Genomic DNA, 18,360 nt, shown 5'->3' with positions numbered 1-18,360 from the left:
CCCAGCAAGGTGCACTGTATTCAGACACATGCTACGAGCAGTCAGGGTGCCACTATGGAGGTCAGAAGAACCAGAGTTTCAAGGAGAAGCAGCCACCGAGCACAGCCCAGCAAGGTGCACTGTATTCGGGCACACGCTCTGAGCAGCCGGTGTGATGCCACAGCGGTTGTCGAAAAACCTTCAGAAGTTTTCAAAATGGTGGCTGATGAGGTTTTTAGTGTATATTGTATATTTATTCAGTATCTCAGGTAGTTAAATGTCAATGAGTGACAGAAGTCAATGTGTATTTCTAAATATGTCTGCTTTGCTTTTCATGTTTGTACCTCTCACAGCAGATAATTATGCTAATTATACCATGACATCACCAACACTGCCACAAATAGATAGCAGTCCTGCTGGGAATAATGAATATGCACCGTAACAGATGAAGGTCACTTTCATCCAAACAGATTTTACTGTACAAAACAAACACAAGAGGGTGTTACAAATTAAAAAAACTTTTTACACAACATTAAAAATGACACAAATTGGTTTTTGTGCCATACACATACTGTAGAAGGTTAAATTAAACATCATCGCGGTATTCAAGTTGTAAGCTATCGTTGGTTGAACCTAAAGGTACAAACGAAATACAAGAAAAGCATAGTGAATAGGTCACATTGTTTGCACCTACTGACTGTTTAGCAAGCTATTTATAATGCATCTCACTATGTTCAACATCCATTGTTTTCAGTAGTGGAAAGTTAGTACAATTTGGAAAAAAAAAAAAAAACCAGAATGTAAACATTGCATAAGATGCAGGGATTTGTTCAATTGGAAACAAAAAACAGATCCCTGCATTGAAAGCCCCTCCTGCCCACACCCCACTGGTGGAAACTAGCAGGGACTCAGAAGATCCCGGTTGGCAGCTCCTTGCTGAACATGCCATCAAAGTTCAGCTCCAGACCCATGAGCTCCTCCTCTACACTCTCCAGCGCCCACTGGTGGTCGGTGAGTTCCAGTGCCTCCCATTCCGCCTGAAGATTGCAGAGGAAAAAAAAAATCCCATTGAAAGCACCGTAGCACACGTTTACATTTGAGGATGACGTGGCTGTAGTGGAACCCCTAAAGTCCTTCAAACAAAGGAATCATTTGGCTTTTTTAGTACCATCATCCACAGTCCTTATGTGAGACATGAACACAAAACACACCTATTCTGCCAACAAAGCTTTCTGAATAAACATCCAAAAAGCACTAACAAGGCTCAATTTCCAATAACATGACCTGCATATTAACCTAGCTACAGTGACATTTGTTATTATTTTATTAACTTTGTTACGCCCAAAAACTACTTTACTGGTGTAGCGACACCTTGGGAGCTACTAGCACACATTAGCAACTAGCCAACGGTAACACTACATATTGGAGTTGCAGCCATAATCATAATCATAATCACAAGATAAAAAGTCCTAATTATGAGAATATTAAAAATCACAACATAAAAAGTAATAATAATGAGAAAAAAGTCAAAGTTATGAGCTCATCATCAGATAAAAAGTCCAAATTGCGAGATAATACAGTAAACCTCGGATATATCGGACTCGGATATATCGGAAATTCGCTCACAACGGACAGATAAAAAAGAACCGATTTTTCTGTAATGCATTTCCAATAAAAATTCATTGCATATATCGGATTTTTTATAACGGATTTCGCCTATTTCGGACAAAATCTCCAGTCCCGTTCCAATGCATTTCCATGAAATTTCCCTGGCATATATCGGATGGCCGCATCGTGGCGCTCCGATTCGAATCCGAATCGTGACAGGCCGCTATACGACGTCATTTGCAGCGTTTGCAGCGTTGCCTGCGCGTCCAGGTACATTGGAAACATAGTCAAGGAAGTGCCTTTTTATAACGGATAAAATCCCATTTACGCATATACCGGATATAAATCCCATATATGCGTAAAACGGACATTTTCCGGTATACGCATATAACGGATTTCGCTTCTATCGGACAAAACCAGTGGGAACAATTCAATCCGATATATCCGAGGTTTACTGTAGTCATAATCGAGATAGAATAGTCATAATTACAAGATAAAAAGTAAAAATGAAGGCAGTGTTTTTCAACCTTTTTGGAGCCACGGCACGTTTTTTTTTTACATTGGAAAAATCTTGCCGGGACACAACGAACCAAAAATGTAACAAAATGCCACCACGACCACTCATGTGCATCACTAAGTCTATTGGAGGAACGAGCCAATCAGCTACGAGTTCTGCCTGTCTTTACACTACGGACAATATTTGCAGAAAATGATTAATAAATATTAATAAAAAAAAAAAAAGTGATATTGAATAATGCTGCCCCCGCGACCCTGACTCGGATAAGCGGAGGAAAATGGATGGATGGATATTGGCACAACTGACGATTTCTCACGGTACACTAGTAGTTAGAGATAAGACCATAATTAGTGTATGTTGCTATGTGGAAGTTGGCTATATGCTACATGTGCTATAATGAATGTAGCCGTTACTACATGCTGACAGCATGGATAGAAAACCATCAAACCTCGACAGAGCTTTTGGAGGTGCTCTAATAGCGGGCTTTTAAGGCGGAATAAGTGGGTCCCATTGTGGGCATTAATGAGCTGCCCCTTTTTTTTTTATCAGTCTTTATATCTTTAGAACACACAGAAAAGAGAAAGAGGTGTGATCTTGTCTCGCATAAGGACGTACGAAGAACGTGAGTGTATGGTGATAAGCTACCTTGAAAGCTTTATTTGTATCGGCAGGCATGGCCATGGCCGCCCCACTCATCTGCTCCTGCATGATCCGTGACTGGTCCGCGCCTGTTGTTGGGACAGCAGCACACAAAAACTACTGACAACCACTAAAAAAAGCACACGCCAACACCGTCAACGCTGGTTTATTACCATTGTCTTGGCCCAGGATTAACGAGTACATGCTGCGCAGTCCGAAGACGTTCAGGAAGTACCACGACGCCGAGCTCACCCTGCGTGGCAAAAACACACATTAGGACAATAAACGGCCATGACTATCGATAAAAATGATGATTTCGTATCTTACCAGGAGGCGTCCAATGACAGCAGCTCTATTCCTTGTTGCAGCATGGGCTTGAAGCGCAGCGTGAGAGGGAAGGGGACCTTGGCTGGATAAAAGAAGCATAAAGATATCTCGTCTTGGACATCCGAGGGTCATTTGTTGACAAAAATCAATAATGTAACAAAATAAATATTAAAAATCAACAGTAATTTTACAAGAATGGGGTGAAAATATTGAGAGGAAAAAAGTTGCGATCTAACAAGAAAGTCATAATTTGACGAGAATATTTAAAAAAGCATAATTTTAGTCTCATTAACTTATTAAAGAAACATGGTTCTTTTTAAGTCTGAATGTTGTGAAATGGAAAATTTGATTGCGGGGAAAATTCCAAAATATGTGAATAAAGTCAAAATATAAAGTCGAAATAAAAAGTTTAGAATAAATTCAAAATTAAGATAATTTTAATTAAGAGAAAAAACAAATAGTTAAAAAAAGCAAAAAAAAAAAGGTAAAAAATTAAGAGAAAAAATACATATTTTAACAAGACAAATGTAGTAATTTGATGGGTATAAACAAGTAACATATTTGGGAAATATAATGTCATTTTAAGGCGGCACGGCGGTCGAGTGTTTAGCGTGCAGACCTCACAGCTAGGAGACCAGGGTTCAATTCCACCCTCGGCCATCTCTGTGTGGAGTTTGCATGTTCTTCCCGTGCATGCGTGGGTTTTCTCCGGGTACTCCGGTTTCCTCCCACATTCCAAAAAAATGCTAAGCTAATTAGCGACTCCAAATTGTCCATAGGTATGAATGTGAGTGTGAATGGTTGTTTGTCTATATGTGCCCTGTGATTGGCTGGCCACCAGTCCAGGGTGTACCCCGCCTCTCGCCCCAAGACAGCTGGGATAGGCTCCAGCAACCCCCGCGACCCTTGTGAGGAAAAGCGGTAGAAAATGAATGAATGAATGAAGAGAAAAAAACTAATAGTTAAAAAAGAGAAAAAAGGTAAAAAATTAAGAGAAAAATACATATTTTAACAAGACAAACGTAGTAATTTGATGGGTATAAACTAGTAATATATTTGGGAAATATAATGTCATTTTAAGGCGGCACGGCGGTCGAGTGGTTAGCGTGCAGACCTCACAGCTAGTAGACCAGGGTTCAATTCCACCCTCGGCCATCTCTGTGTGGAGTTTGCATGTTCTCCCCGTGCATGCGTGGGTTTTCTCCGGGTACTCCGGTTTCCTCCCACATTCCAAAAAAATGCTAAGCTAATTAGCGACTCCAAATTGTCCATAGGTATGAATGTGAGTGTGAATGGTTGTTTGTCTATATGTGCCCTGGGATTGGCTGGCGACCAGTCCAGGGTGTACCCCGCCTCTCGCCCCAAGACAGCTGGGATAGGCTCCAGCACCCCCCGCTACCCTTGTGAGGAAAAGCGGTAGAAAATGAATGAATGAATAATGTCATTTTAGTAGCATAGGTTTGAAATATTTAAAAAAATCATTAAGGAAAAAATAATAATTGGGGCAAAAGTCCTAATATTACAAGAATAAAGTCAAAATATTATGAGTATAGAGTCATAATTAAGAGAAGAACATTAAAAAAATGGCCATCCTGCCATGGGTCGGTATTGCGCGGAATGAAAGTCAAATGATTTGATGTCATTACTGGTTACAAATCCTGAGAAGGTCCAGTTGATCCAGCCCCCAATCAGGATCATGGGGAGCACGTTGGTCACGTTTCCTTTCATCATGTCCGTCAACATGCTGGGATCTGCCACAGTCAATCATTAAAAAAAAAAAAAGTCTTGGTTAAAAAAAAAAAAGTGCCTAATCAATCATTACCATACATTAATCATACACAATTAATCATTCAACTAAATGAAACTACTGTCTATCATCACTTACAATAATGTACAATGAAGAGTACTACATGTACTACATTCTATATATCTACACATTGACCCAAATACAAGACAAACCCTGTTTTTTGACGAAAAAAAATTAATTGAGTGAAATAACATTGCAATAAAAGGAAATGTATATTTCTTAGCTTTATTGATCCCGACTGTATATCTTAAAACTAGATATCTGGCAACATTGGGGCAGAAAAACTCGGACCCGCTTGGGAAGAAGGGATTTGGAGTAATATCTAGACCCCGAATATACACAACTTGTCATAAACCATTGCCACCCTCGTTTATGGATTCCTTATTTAGAAATTAAATATTTTCATAGTTAGACCATAGAAAACCTGTCTACGATCTAAATACACTTTTTAACACTATTAGAGCTCTCTAGGCATGAAGTAACACCCCTACAGTCACCTTTACGCTCCTTTCACACAATATAGTAGAAAATAAGGCATACATAAGACTTGTGCTTGTGTGTGTTGCTGTAAATGAGTGGGAGAAGCAGACAGGAAGTGACGTTTGGGACTCTCAATGAAAGCCTACTGTTCCACCCACCAAGTCTGGTGCTTGTGTGTCTCACCCAACATCAGAATAAATAATACCTCATCATTATTAATGATCATTATCATCAAACAAGTCAAGTTTGCCTCATCATTTGTATCAGGGATTGGAAAGGCGTGTTCCTTAGCAACAGGGTTAGCATAAAAATTGTCTCGTAGTCATGTGATGCTTATTCTTAACCATTCTATGGAAAATGGATTATAATAAATTGAAAATATAGTCTCAAATAAGACACATAGAGCAGGGCAGTTTTACTGACACCTTGTGACCAGTGTAGAATACTACATATCATCACAACGTCTTTGAATGCATCTTCTGAATGCCATAGGTTTTACTTCCGTACCATTTTTATGCTTGAAGATGCTTCATTTATGTAAAAAATAATAGAATAGAGTAAAGCCATGAAATTTTAAACACAAATGATTACTGTAAAACAGTATGAATAATAATAATATTAAAGCAAGAAGGCTCAATAAATATCAAAAGAAATAGGAATTACCAGTCATAGGCGAGGGTGGAACCACCTTCCTTTTGGTTTTCTTGAAAAATCCATCTTCTTGGTTATTGAAGTAAAACTTCCTCATTAAAAAGGACTGAAAGAAGGAAATATGATTTTATTATTAATACAACAGCCTTTACAAAGACAACCAAAGACACGCTACACTCCTCCACGCCTGTCATGCCTGATTTTTTACCTGATTTTTTGACATATACAACCTGCTTATAACCTTCTAAATACACTTTTTAACATTATTAGAGTCTTCTAGACATGAAGTAACACCCCTATAGTCACATTTACACTCCTATTACCCAATTTAGTCAACATTGTAAGACATAAACAACCCGTTTACAACCCTCTAAATACACATTTTAACATATGTTAAATAGAGACCCCTAGACATGACATAACACCCCTATAGTCACCTTTACACTCCCATTACCCAATATACCCTTCTATCTACACTTTATTAGAGCCCTCTAGACATAAACAAACACCCCTACAGTCACTTTTACAACCCTATTGCCCAACACAGAAGATAAAATCAGAGATTATCAGACATATTAGACATAAATAGAAAAACAGACGCACACAATTTTTTCTGGGTAGAGTACTTCCGACATTACAGTACATTACTGTATTCTAATGGTACATAGTCCTGCTGGAGCGGTATCACAGTAAACGTGCAGTGATTCCCAACCAGGAGTACACGTACCCATAATGGTACGCAAGCAAATTGCAGGGGGTCCGTGGAAACATTTCATTTCTAATCAGACGATCAGTAAATATTCTTCGTCGTTACGTATTAGGAGGCTGCACAGCGGCCGAGTGGTTAGCACGCAGAACTCACAGCTAGAAGACCCGAGTTCAATCCCACCCTCGGCCATCTCTGTGTCAAGATTTTATATTTATTGATCATTTCCCCAAAAATACACAATAGAGTGAGAGAGTGATGTTTGAACCGCAACATTGATGTCATACAGAAAGCACAAATGAAAATAGCTTACTTGTTTAGGAATGTACTTCCCATTTTCTCTGAGGATTCTGCTCCGGATGAGTACCTGGCTGCAATGAGAGGCGGATCATTTCATATGGCAGTATGGAAAAAAAAAAAAACACGATAATCGCATCTGGTCCTCACAGTTCCTGCTGAAAGAAATTCTGCCCTCCTAGACAAATGTAGCTGATGACCCCTGTCGTATTCTTAGCTAGCAGGGGTGTCACAAGACGCCACAAGAATAAAAAGTGACAACATTTCTCATTGTTGTGGGTAATAAATATATGAATTAATCACACAATAAATTGAAAATGAGCTCGATAATGTGTGTCCGTTTTCTTTGTCTCAGGGCCATTTACAGCCCTTGGCTGTTTTTATTGGCCCTGGGCATATTCTAAAAGTACAGTTTAACAAAAAAAAAACAGCAACAAAAATGGAAAAAAAATATCTATAAATAAAATATTAATTAATAATACATATAATATTATATAAAATATTAGGAAATATTTTAAAATATTAGAAAAAAGTCATAATATCAAGAAAAAATAGTATAATGTGTAAATATTAACAACCAAATTATGTAACTTTTTTTTAATAAAAAATAAATAATAAATATATGAATTAATCACACAATAAATTGAAAATGAGCTCGATAATGTGTGTCCGTTTTCTTTGTCTCAGGGCCATTTACAGCCCTTAGCTGTTTTTATTGGCCCTGGGCATATTCTAAAAGTACAGTTTAACAAAAAAAAAACAGCAACAAAAATGGAAAAAAAATATCTATAAATAAAATATTAATTAATAATACATATAATATTATATAAAATATTAGGAAATATTTAAAAATATTAGAAAAAAGTCATAATATCAAGAAAAAATAGTATAATGTGTAAATATTAACAACCAAATTATGTAACTTTTTTTAAAAGTTGCAATATTATGAGAAACAAAGAAAACAAAAATAAAGTTGCAATTTTAGAAAAATTTGGTTGGGTAAAAAATATAATATTACAATAATGAAGTCAAAATATTACAAATGCAAAATTTAAAAAAAGGAAGGAAGAACAAAAATTAGTAATTGTCATGATATCAAGTAAAAATAGTATAATGTGTAAATATTAACAACCAAATTATGTAACTTTTTTTAAAGCTGCAATATTATGAGAAACAAAGAAAACAAAAATAAAGTTGCAATTTTTGAAACATTTGGTTTGGGTAAAAAATATAATATTATGATAATTAAGTCAAAATATTACAAATGCAAAATTAAAAAAAAGGAAGGAAGAACAAAAATTAGTAATTGTAATTTTACAGGAGTAAAGACTAATATTAGGAAAAAAATTGTCACAATATTAAGACAAAATAGCATTAGCAGTTGGCATATTAAAGACAAAAAGCCCATCTTGTCCATCTAATAATTTTCTATGCCGCTTATCCTTATTAGGTCGCGGGGGGATGTTGGAGCCTATCCCAGCTGACTTCTTGTGACACCCCAAATAGCCAGGGCAGCCATCACCAAATAGCAGACCTCGGTCCGGATACGGATCCATGATCATTGTGAATGTGAACTATACTATAATCATATTAACATAAAACCACAAAAGAAGTGTAGCGATCGAAGTGGCAGATTGCGTGCGTAATGACTTCAGTTATTACGGTTATCTGACGGCAATTTAAATCAAAATGAAATACGGACCTTACTCATTTTGAATTGAAGAGCCCTTATCTAGTGTAACGAACCGCAGGTGTTTGTCGTGTTGTGTTGAGGTTGGGACGCCTTACCTGTCTGACACCTGCTCTAAAGTCAGCTTCTTGTCACTTTGAAGAAGAATGGACACATAATGACGTATGACCCCCACGAGGAAGGTGATGAAGACAATGGGTAACACCACCCAGAGTCGAATGTTGGAGTCCAGGAGGAGCTCCGGCTCAGCCATTCAGCCTGCTTACCGTCTCTGGCGAATGCGAAGGACACAGAAAAGGGATACGGAATTGAAAGGTGGACTTACATTTTCACAAATGTAGATTTAAAGTGGTCGAACCCCGGCATGGCTGGTGCATGAAGCTAGCAAGCAGCGTCATCAACAACAACACAGATGATGCTAACTGTATGCTAACATTAGCCAACCTTTCTATCCTTCCTGGTGACGGTTGACTTTATTGTCGAGTAGTCTTGACGCGGCAAACTCCACTGGTGACGTTTCTCGGTTATGAAATGTACAAAGCGTAAAGCAGTGGAATAATTTGTTTTGTAAAAACATCTACAACCTTTGACAGATTCCTAATGCCATTGCGGCTTGAAGACAGTTTTCTGCTTCTACAAAGCCATCCGCATCTTGCTAGCTGCAGCACAGCGACACCCCGCGGTGATGGAGTAACTGTGCGCCCGGATCACGGTGTACTAGCAGGTTAAATCTTTCAAATCCTCAACAATGACACCCATCTATGTGTACATTTAACATTTTTTATAAAAACTAAACATTTATATATTTTAAAGACATTTTTACATATATTATTGTAGGTGTCATTTAACTGCACGTGTACCTTTAAGCGTAATTCCCTGCAATATGCTCTTGCCCAGTAGGCGGTGATAGCGAGCATGCAATCTGCATATAGGTCAGAAGTAGACTTCCGCTCTTCAGACCGGAAGTGCAGTTGCTGCGTTTAAATCGTACATTTTTTGAAAAGAGGGATTGTGAGGGATTGAAGAGAAAATGAATTTATCGCGGACCCTAATAATTATGATAAGAAAATGTCAAAATGACAAAAGAAAAGAAGAAAGTTTTAAATATTTGGAAAATAAAAAAAAAACTTTAATTTACAGCTCCAAAATATTACGAAAAAACCGTGGGATTCTAAAGAGGAAAAGGTACATACTTCATGGCAATAAACATGATGAGGATAAATAATGCTATTTTAGTAGCATAGAGTTTAAGAAAAAAAAAATATTTTTTTAGTCGTGATGATAAACAAAATAAATAAATAAATAAATAATGTCATTTTGGGGGCATTAAGTTGTTGCAAGAGTAAAGTCATATTGGAAGAGAGTCGTTACAATAAGAAAAATGATAACATAAAACAACTGCAAAAATAAAAAAAAAAGAATTTTTTTTACAAGATTACAGTCAAAATATTATGAGGAAAAACGACATACTCCAACGAGAAAAAAGTTAGCATTTTATGAGAATAAACACATAATACTACGAGGAGGAGTAGTAATAGTGCAGTTTCAGTAGCATAGACTTGAAATATTTAAGAAAAATATTTTTAAGTAGGCATGTCCCATAATTATTGGTACAGATAATTATCAGCATAAAAATGCAATATCGGTTGATAATGCTGTATGCTGTATACAACAGCACGGGAGTTATGTCATATTACACATATTGGTATCAGCATATCAGTTTTCGGCAAAAAAAAAGCCAATATCGGACATCCCTATTTTTAAGTCAGTTGCAAGACAAAATAAAGTTGTGACCACTCCTTGTTGGACCCCGCCTCTCGACCAAGGACAGCTGGGATAGGCTCCAGCATAACCCTGCGACCCTAGTAAGGACAGGTGGCCTAGAAAATGGATGGCTGGAATAAAGTTGTGATTTTTGGAAAAGCGCTGACGTTTGAAAAGTGAAAAAGGTTTGCCAGAGACCCTAAAAAAAATAAAAATTGACACAAATAATCATGCTTGCTTCCTCTCTACAGACTGACTCAGCGGCTTCATCTGTTAAGGTGAACTCGCATCCATATTCCACATATGCCACATCCGACAGAGACAAAGACCTCAAGCAGGGTGGGTTCCGTTGCAAAAAAGATGTTTTTTTTCTCCATGACCTTCACAAGGTGATGAAGAGACACAGCAGGTGACGTGCAAGGTGTCATGAATATTCAGAGCACCGCCATCTGTTCATGTCTACCGGGTGGAATGATGAATGCTAAATGTACTGTACGGGAGGTCCAAAGACAACCCAGGAACCCTTGTGCTATTTCTACCAGGGCTCCTACGTAAGTACAGTATGTCATGTAGGTCTGGAAAAGTGTGGACAATGGGAAAATATTCATGTTACCCAGTCCACGTTTTGCTGGACATAATTGTCCTACAAATTATTACCCGTAAACAATGTTATTATTTATTATTATATTTACATGAAGAACATTGTAGTTCCGCTGCTGTTTCATTTACATAACTGACTTATATATTAGCCAAGCTACAACCATGTTATTATTGTAGCAGCTAACATTACTATCTGGCGGCCTAACGTCACGCGTACTCACCGCTCGTCTCAGCGTCATTCCCAGACGGAAGAGTGGATAGCTAGTTCTCCATTTTGCTACAAAGACTCAACAAGGTGCATTGTTAGCTAACTCATATTAAGTCATTTTCTTGTGTTATAATGCAAAGAAAAGGGAAAGAAATATGTGTTCATTTTTTACATAAGGACTGGGAATGATGGGCAAAATTTAAAAAAATGCGCACTTCCCCTTTAAGAGCACCTTGCAACTCTTACGACTCTGACAAAATGTACATATATATTTTTGAATTAATATTTCACCTTTATTCTATATATGTATATTTTTTATTGATATCATGACTTTATTTTGCTAATATTTTTGTCTTTTTTTTTCAAGACGGTGAGTTCATCCTGTCGACTCTCTGCACAGATGTCGGATGGCGGGTGTCGGCCTCTTCTCATTCCCTCACAAGGCAATTAGCGTGGCGACCTGGGGGCTGCTGCCTTGTGCACGCCACCTTCTCTCCTAACGACTCCTTCACGTCTCCTCGCAGGCTTTTGGAAGTAATTTAAATATATTTGGAAAAAGCACCATCTCTCCAAATGGCAATATGAGTCTGCACATTTTGTATTCTGTTTATATACACCAGTGGTTCTCAGTCCGTGGGTTACGGTTCCATTCTGGGTGGGTTGCAGACAAAAAGTCCAAACTTGCATTAAAATATGGAATATTATCCCCATAATCCTAGGATAAGCAGCATAGAAGATGGATGGATGGAATATTATACTCGTATGTGACTTGAAGTGGAATAGTGGTCTTTTTGATATTTCATTTGAATGTATGCATTATGTGTATGCATGCAGTTAGCATTTTCTCTCATATTTTCCTGGACTAAATACCTCCATAAATGATTTCAATAAAAGTGTAAAAAAATGTATAATAAAATAAATACAAATAAAAATGCCTTAAATAAAACTGTAAAAAATTAATACAATGAAAATAACTTAAGTGTGAAAAAAAATAAAATAAAAATTACTTTAAAATAACAAATAAAAGCAAGAGTAAAAGCATTTAAATTAAGTGTAAAAATAATACTTTAATCAAATAAAATTGACTGAAATAAAAATGTTAAAAATAATAACATAAATACATAAACATAAAAACAATATAAATTATGTTAACAAACCTGACCAAAATTTGCTTGTTTATATAAAAGTCTAAAAAAAACTTAAATAAAATGAATAGAAATAAGAATGACTAATAAAGGTCTAAAAAATGTATTAAAATATAACTTTTAAGTGTATTTTTTTAAATAAATGAAAATTGATTTAAAAATATAAATAATATTGTGAAATAGCTTCAAATAACTGCAGGCCACACAGCTAGGACACCAGAGTTTGATTCCACCTTTGGCCTTGAATGAATGAATGAATGATTTTCAATGAAAGTGTCAAATCAAAATTCTTTAAAACAAAAGAAAATAATAAAACCGACCTACATAAAAGTGTAAACTGGCCTAAATACAAGTGTAAAAATAAAAACGATAAAGATGAGAATATGACATTTAACCTGTGAAGTATCCCTAATGGACTAACCGGAGCCAGTATAAGAGTCGTACCAACAAACCAAAATGATAGAGTTGATTGGATCGTTTGGGTGTGCCTAATGTTGTGTCTCTCCTAGAAGACAAAGTCCAAAGTGTCGTGTACCTTCATCGTGTGTCCCAAGAGGGCAGCATGACTTCTACTGTAGTCATCAAGCTTCCACCAGAAACCAATAAGATTATATGCTCCACTTTGTAAACTCAGTGTAAGGTGAGTATAATTATGTTATTCCACTTGTATTCCTTTCTACTCATTCCTATTATTTTGGTGCCATGCTCCTCGGCAACAGCCGGGTTTTAATGCGTCTTCTCCTTTTGTCTGTGCTTCATCCTCACTCTCCCACCACACCGTGATGGATGATGATGAGGCTCACATCAAATTCTCACTTTTTTCTTGGCTTCATCTTAAAGGAGCACACGGGCAAGATGGAGCAGGCCCATGCAGAATTTGACCAGGGTGACCCCCGTCTCCCCGTCTCTCTGTGGTCTGTGTGAAAAGTGTAGGCCTAATGGTTTCCAAAGTGGACCAGTTCTACGGACTAGATATGACTATATAATATGAAAACAGAGAACTGTACCTTTACTGCATTTTCAGAAATGGAATCAGAATTTTGACTGTTTTTATCTCAGAATTACGACTTTCATGATTTCTCATTATCTCATTTCATCTCAATTCTGACTTTTTGTCTCATAATTTTGACTTTTTATCTCATAATTATGACTTTCACGACTTTCTCATTATGACATTTTCTCTCATAATTGACTTTTTGTCTTGTAATTTTGACTGTTTATCTCAAAATTTAAACTTTTTATCTCATTTTAAATTTTCATCAAATAATTTAAACTTTTTGTCTCAGAATTATGACTTTCATGTCATAATTTATGACTTCTCATTATGACATTTTCTCTCATAATTGACTTTTTGTCTCATAATTTCGACTTTTTGTCAAAATTTCAACTTTTTATCTCATTTTAAATTTTTATCAAATAATTTAAACTTTTTGTCTCAGAATTACCACTTTCATGACTTTCTCATTATCTCATTTCATCTCAATTATGACATTTTGTCTCATAATTTTGAATTTTTATCTCATAATTGTGACTTTCACGACTTTCTCATTATGACATTTTCTCTCATAATTGACTTTTTGTCTTGTAATTTTGACTGTTTATCTCAAAATTTAAACTTTTTATCTCATTTTAAATTTTTATCAAATAATTTAAACTTTTTGTCTCAGAATTATGACTTTCATGTCATAATTTATGACTTCTCATTATGACATTTTCTCTCATAATTGACTTTTTGTCTCATAATTTCGACTTTTTGTCAAAATTTCAACTTTTTATCTCATTTTAAATTTTTATCAAATAATTTAAACTTTTTGTCTCAGAATTACCACTTTCATGACTTTCTCATTATCTCATTTCATCTCAATTATGACATTTTGTCTCATAATTTTGAATTTTTATCTCATAATTGTGACTTTCACGACTTTCTCATTATGACATTTTCTCTCATAATTGACTTTTTGTCTTGTAATTTTGACTGTTTATCTCAAAATTTAAACTTTTTATCTCATTTTAAATTTTTATCAAATAATTTAAACTTTTTGTCTCAGAATTATGACTTTCATGTCATAATTTATGACTTCTCATTATGACATTTTCTCTCATAATTGACTTTTTGTCTCATAATTTCGACTTTTTGTCAAAATTTCAACTTTTTATCTCATTTTAAATTTTTATCAAATAATTTAAACTTTTTGTCTCAGAATTACGACTTTCATGACTTTCTCATTATCTCATTTCATCTCAATTATGACATTTTGTCTCATAATTTTGAATTTTTATCTCATAATTGTGACTTTCACGACTTTCTCATTATGACATTTTCTCTCATAATTGACTTTTTGTCTTGTAATTTTGACTGTTTATCTCAAAATTTTAACTTTTTATCTCATAATTTCAAATTTTTATCTAATAATTTCAACATTTTTATCTCAGAATTATGACTTTCATGTCATAATTTATGACTTCTCATTATGACATTTTCTCTCATAGTTGACTTTTTGTCTCATAATTTCGACTTTTTGTCAAAATTTCAACTTTTTATCTCATTTTAAATTTTTATCAAATGATTTAAACTTTTTGTCTCAGAATTACCACTTTCATGACTTTCTCATTATCTCATTTCATCTCAATTATGACTTTTTGTCTCATAATTTTGACTTTACTGCATTTTCAGAAATGGAATCAGAAGCTAACTTCAGCGTCAACACTTGTCTATTCAAGCATGGCACCGCCTCAGCTTAGCGGAATCTGTGCCACTCGACTAAGCCGTTTTGCATAACAGCCTTGTCCCCGAGCAAACTGTACGGCGCTGCACTGCATGGCGTTGGCATCCATACTGTGGGGCGTGTAGCCAAGGGACAGAATGGGGTCGGGTGCTGCCGTTACATCCCGGAAAGAAATCAAAATATGTTCCAGTATGCACGGTGGTTGAGTGGTTAGGGCGCAGGCCTCACAGCTAGGAGACCAGGGTTCAATTCCACCCTCCACCCTTGGCCATCTCTGTGTGGAGTTTGCATGTTCTCTCCGGGTACTCCGGTTTCCTCCCACATTCCAAAAACATGCTAGGTTAATTAGCCACTCCAAATTGTCCATAGGTATGAATGTGAGTGTGAATGGTTGTTTGTCTATATGTGCCCTGGGATTGGCTGGCCACCAGTCCAGGGTAGACCACGCTTCTCGCCCGAAAAGAAAATTAAAAATAATAATAATAACAAAAAAAGGGCTGCACGGCGGTCGAGTGGTTAGCGCACAGCCCTCACAGCTAGGAGACCCGAGTTCAATTCCACCCTTGGCCATCTCTGTGTGGAGTTTGCATGTTCTCTCCGGGTACTCCGGTTTCCTCCCACATTCCAAAAACATGCTAGGTTAATTAGCGACTTCAAATTGTCCATAGGTATGAATGTGAGTGTGAATGGTTGTTTGTCTATATGTGCCCTGTGATTGGCTGGCCACCAGTCCAGGGTGTACCCCGCCTCTCGCCCAAAGACAGCTGGGATAGGCTCCAGCACCCCCGCGACCCTCGTGAAGAAAAAGAAAGAAAGAAAGAAAGAAAGAATTAATTAAAAATAATAATAATAATAACAAAAAAAGGGCTGCACGGCGGTCGAGTGGTTAGCGCACAGCCCTCACAGCTAGGAGACCCAAGTTCAATTCCACCCTCGGCGATCTCTGTGTGGAGTTTGCATGTTCTCCCCGTGCATGCGTGGGTTTTCTCCGGGTACTCCGGTTTCCTCCCACATTCCCAAAACATGCTAGGTTAATTAGCCACTCCAAATTGTCCATAGGTATGAATGTGAGTGTGAATGGTTGTTTGTCTATATGTGCCCTGTGATTGGCCGGCCACCAGTCCAGGGTGTACCACGCTTCTTGCCCGAAAAGAAAATAAAAAAAAAAAAAAAAAAAAAAGGGCTGCACGGCGGTCGAGTGGTTAGCGCACAGCCCTCACAGCTAGGAGACCCGAGTTCAATTCCACCCTTGGCGATCTCTGTGTGGAGTTTGCATGTTCTCTCCAGGTACTCCGGTTTCCTCCCACATTCCAAAAACATGCTAGGTTAATTAGCGACTTCAAATTGTCCATAGGTATGAATGTGAGTGTGAATGGTTGTTTGTCTATATGTGCCCTGGGATTGGCTGGCCACCAGTCCAGTGTGTACCCCGCCTCTCGTCCGAAGACAGCTGGGATAGGCTCCAGCACCCTTGTGAGGATAAGCAGTAGAAACTGAATGAATGAATCTACAAGGCAGATCCTTATAAGCAGCTGGTGGCAAACCTCCTGAAGTCCTACAAAGCCCTTGGCTGCAATTTGTCACTGAGGATACACTTTTTTGTATTCCTGTCAAGATTGTGTCAAGAAATGATCACTTGAGGTTGTGAGAAAAAAATGTATTATTATGACCAAAATCATAATCATCACAATCAACCTGCAAGGACACACAAGAGTGTGCAGCTGTTATGCAATCGGGGTGTTTGTGAGGCGTTTATCACAAGGAGACATCTGCCATACCACAGGGAGAATGCTGTTTGTTTTTCTCTGCAGGCTTCAATCATATGGGAATTTTTTTTTTTCTAAGTTCACAATGTGTGCAGGCCTCCTGTCCGGCCTTTTCTTTTAGCATCAAGGAAACACACACACACTTACTAACACATGGGGCATCTCATCTCAGCAGGAGGAATTCCCTGAAGGAGGTGACTCGACCTTCCAGGAGACACACCGAGGCCCAGAGAGAGAGAGAGGAAAATGGGATGTGTACAAGAGAAGAACAAAGGGGGACACTTTTGGACAAAGGTGAAGAATATGAGCCTCTGGCTGCTGTCCGTCAAGACACGGGACCATCCTGGGTCCAAATGAAGGTTAGTACTCGTGCTCGGTGTAGGCCCATAACCATCAGACATCTGCCAGATAAGAAACATCTCCAAAGGCCTGGTCTCCTTCAAGGTTTGGAATGAGCAGGAGAGCACCAAACATGGGACATTGAAAGGTGGAAGAAAGTTTTCTTCTCCCCGGACGGTCCTGATGTGATGTAATGTTATGACTTTATTTTTATTACATTTGTCATTTATTAAAATACTTCATATTCATATATTTTATATTAACATTTATATATTTATATATAATTTTATATTTAAACATTTTATATTAAAATGTATTATTATTATTATTATTATTATTATTATTATTATTATTATTATTATTATTATTATTATTTATTCTTTTAATACTGTGATTGGCTGGCCACCAGTTCAGGGTGTAACCCCTATCGCCCGGAGACAGCTGGGATAGACTCCAGCACCCCCCGTGACCCTCGTGAGGATAAGCGGTAGAAAATGAATGAATGAATGAATTTATATATTAACATTTTTATATTAAAATATTTAATGTAAAAAATTTCAACTTTATTTTTTGCTTTGTTTCTCATAATTAGATAACTTTTGAATTTTTTTTCTTGAATATGTCAACCTTAATTTTGCATTAATTATTTATTTATGATTTTTATAGTTATGCTTTATCCTCATAATACTATGACTTGAAAAAATGTACACATTGAATAAACGTGTGCTTTATTCACTCCAGTCATATCGGAATATCGGAATATTTTGACCTTCGGGTTTGTGACATCTGACCAAGTGACAGGACGGCGGGTGACTCATGCTCGCAGCTCCCGAGGCGGCATGTCAAGTGTCGGCGTTGTCAGCCGATGGCGTACAAACATGACTCAGCAATTCACCATCTTTGGCCCGAGCTGGGAAAAATTGCATAAGGGCATCACTTCCGCAGCGTGGCGTTCCCACTTGTTGCGCAGGACTTGGCAGGCCTGCGCCACATGATGAATGTCCCTTGACCTTAATGAAGTGCATCTTCCACCACGCTCAGCAGAAGTGACGTGAATGGGTGTAGCGGTCTGTGATGACACGTTCAATGGCCACCTTCAGAGACGCATGAT

The 18,360-nt window shown here is 37.2% G+C and overlaps 1 protein-coding gene and 1 long non-coding RNA gene across 3 annotated transcripts; one reads left to right on the top strand and one right to left on the bottom strand.

Annotated features, from left to right (window-relative positions):
* Positions 1-431: 431 nt before the first annotated feature.
* emc3 (ER membrane protein complex subunit 3) lies at positions 432-9,370 on the bottom strand. Its single transcript, XM_058055788.1, has 9 exons — positions 9,146-9,370; positions 8,800-8,972; positions 7,028-7,085; positions 6,021-6,114; positions 4,717-4,821; positions 3,071-3,152; positions 2,917-2,996; positions 2,750-2,832; positions 432-1,016 (listed from the first exon to the last, which is right to left on the bottom strand). The coding sequence occupies exons 2-9, from the start codon at positions 8,952-8,954 to the stop codon at positions 888-890; spliced, it is 786 nt and encodes a 261-aa protein (XP_057911771.1). The 5' UTR covers positions 8,955-8,972; positions 9,146-9,370; the 3' UTR covers positions 432-887.
* Positions 8,718-17,446, top strand: LOC131106585 (uncharacterized). Of its 2 annotated transcripts, XR_009120099.1 has the most exons (6): positions 8,718-9,016; positions 10,717-10,804; positions 11,641-11,807; positions 12,928-13,058; positions 17,083-17,269; positions 17,355-17,440. It is a non-coding gene; the product is annotated as an uncharacterized LOC131106585 (long non-coding RNA). The 2 variants fall into 2 exon arrangements; XR_009120098.1 differs by having other exon boundaries at positions 17,083-17,446.
* Positions 17,447-18,360: the final 914 nt, after the last annotated feature.

The sequence above is a fragment of the Doryrhamphus excisus genome, chromosome 18 (genome assembly GCF_030265055.1).
Source record: "Doryrhamphus excisus isolate RoL2022-K1 chromosome 18, RoL_Dexc_1.0, whole genome shotgun sequence".
NCBI classification, from domain to species: domain Eukaryota; kingdom Metazoa; phylum Chordata; class Actinopteri; order Syngnathiformes; family Syngnathidae; genus Doryrhamphus; species Doryrhamphus excisus.
This window is presented reverse-complemented; position numbering and strand designations above follow the sequence as displayed.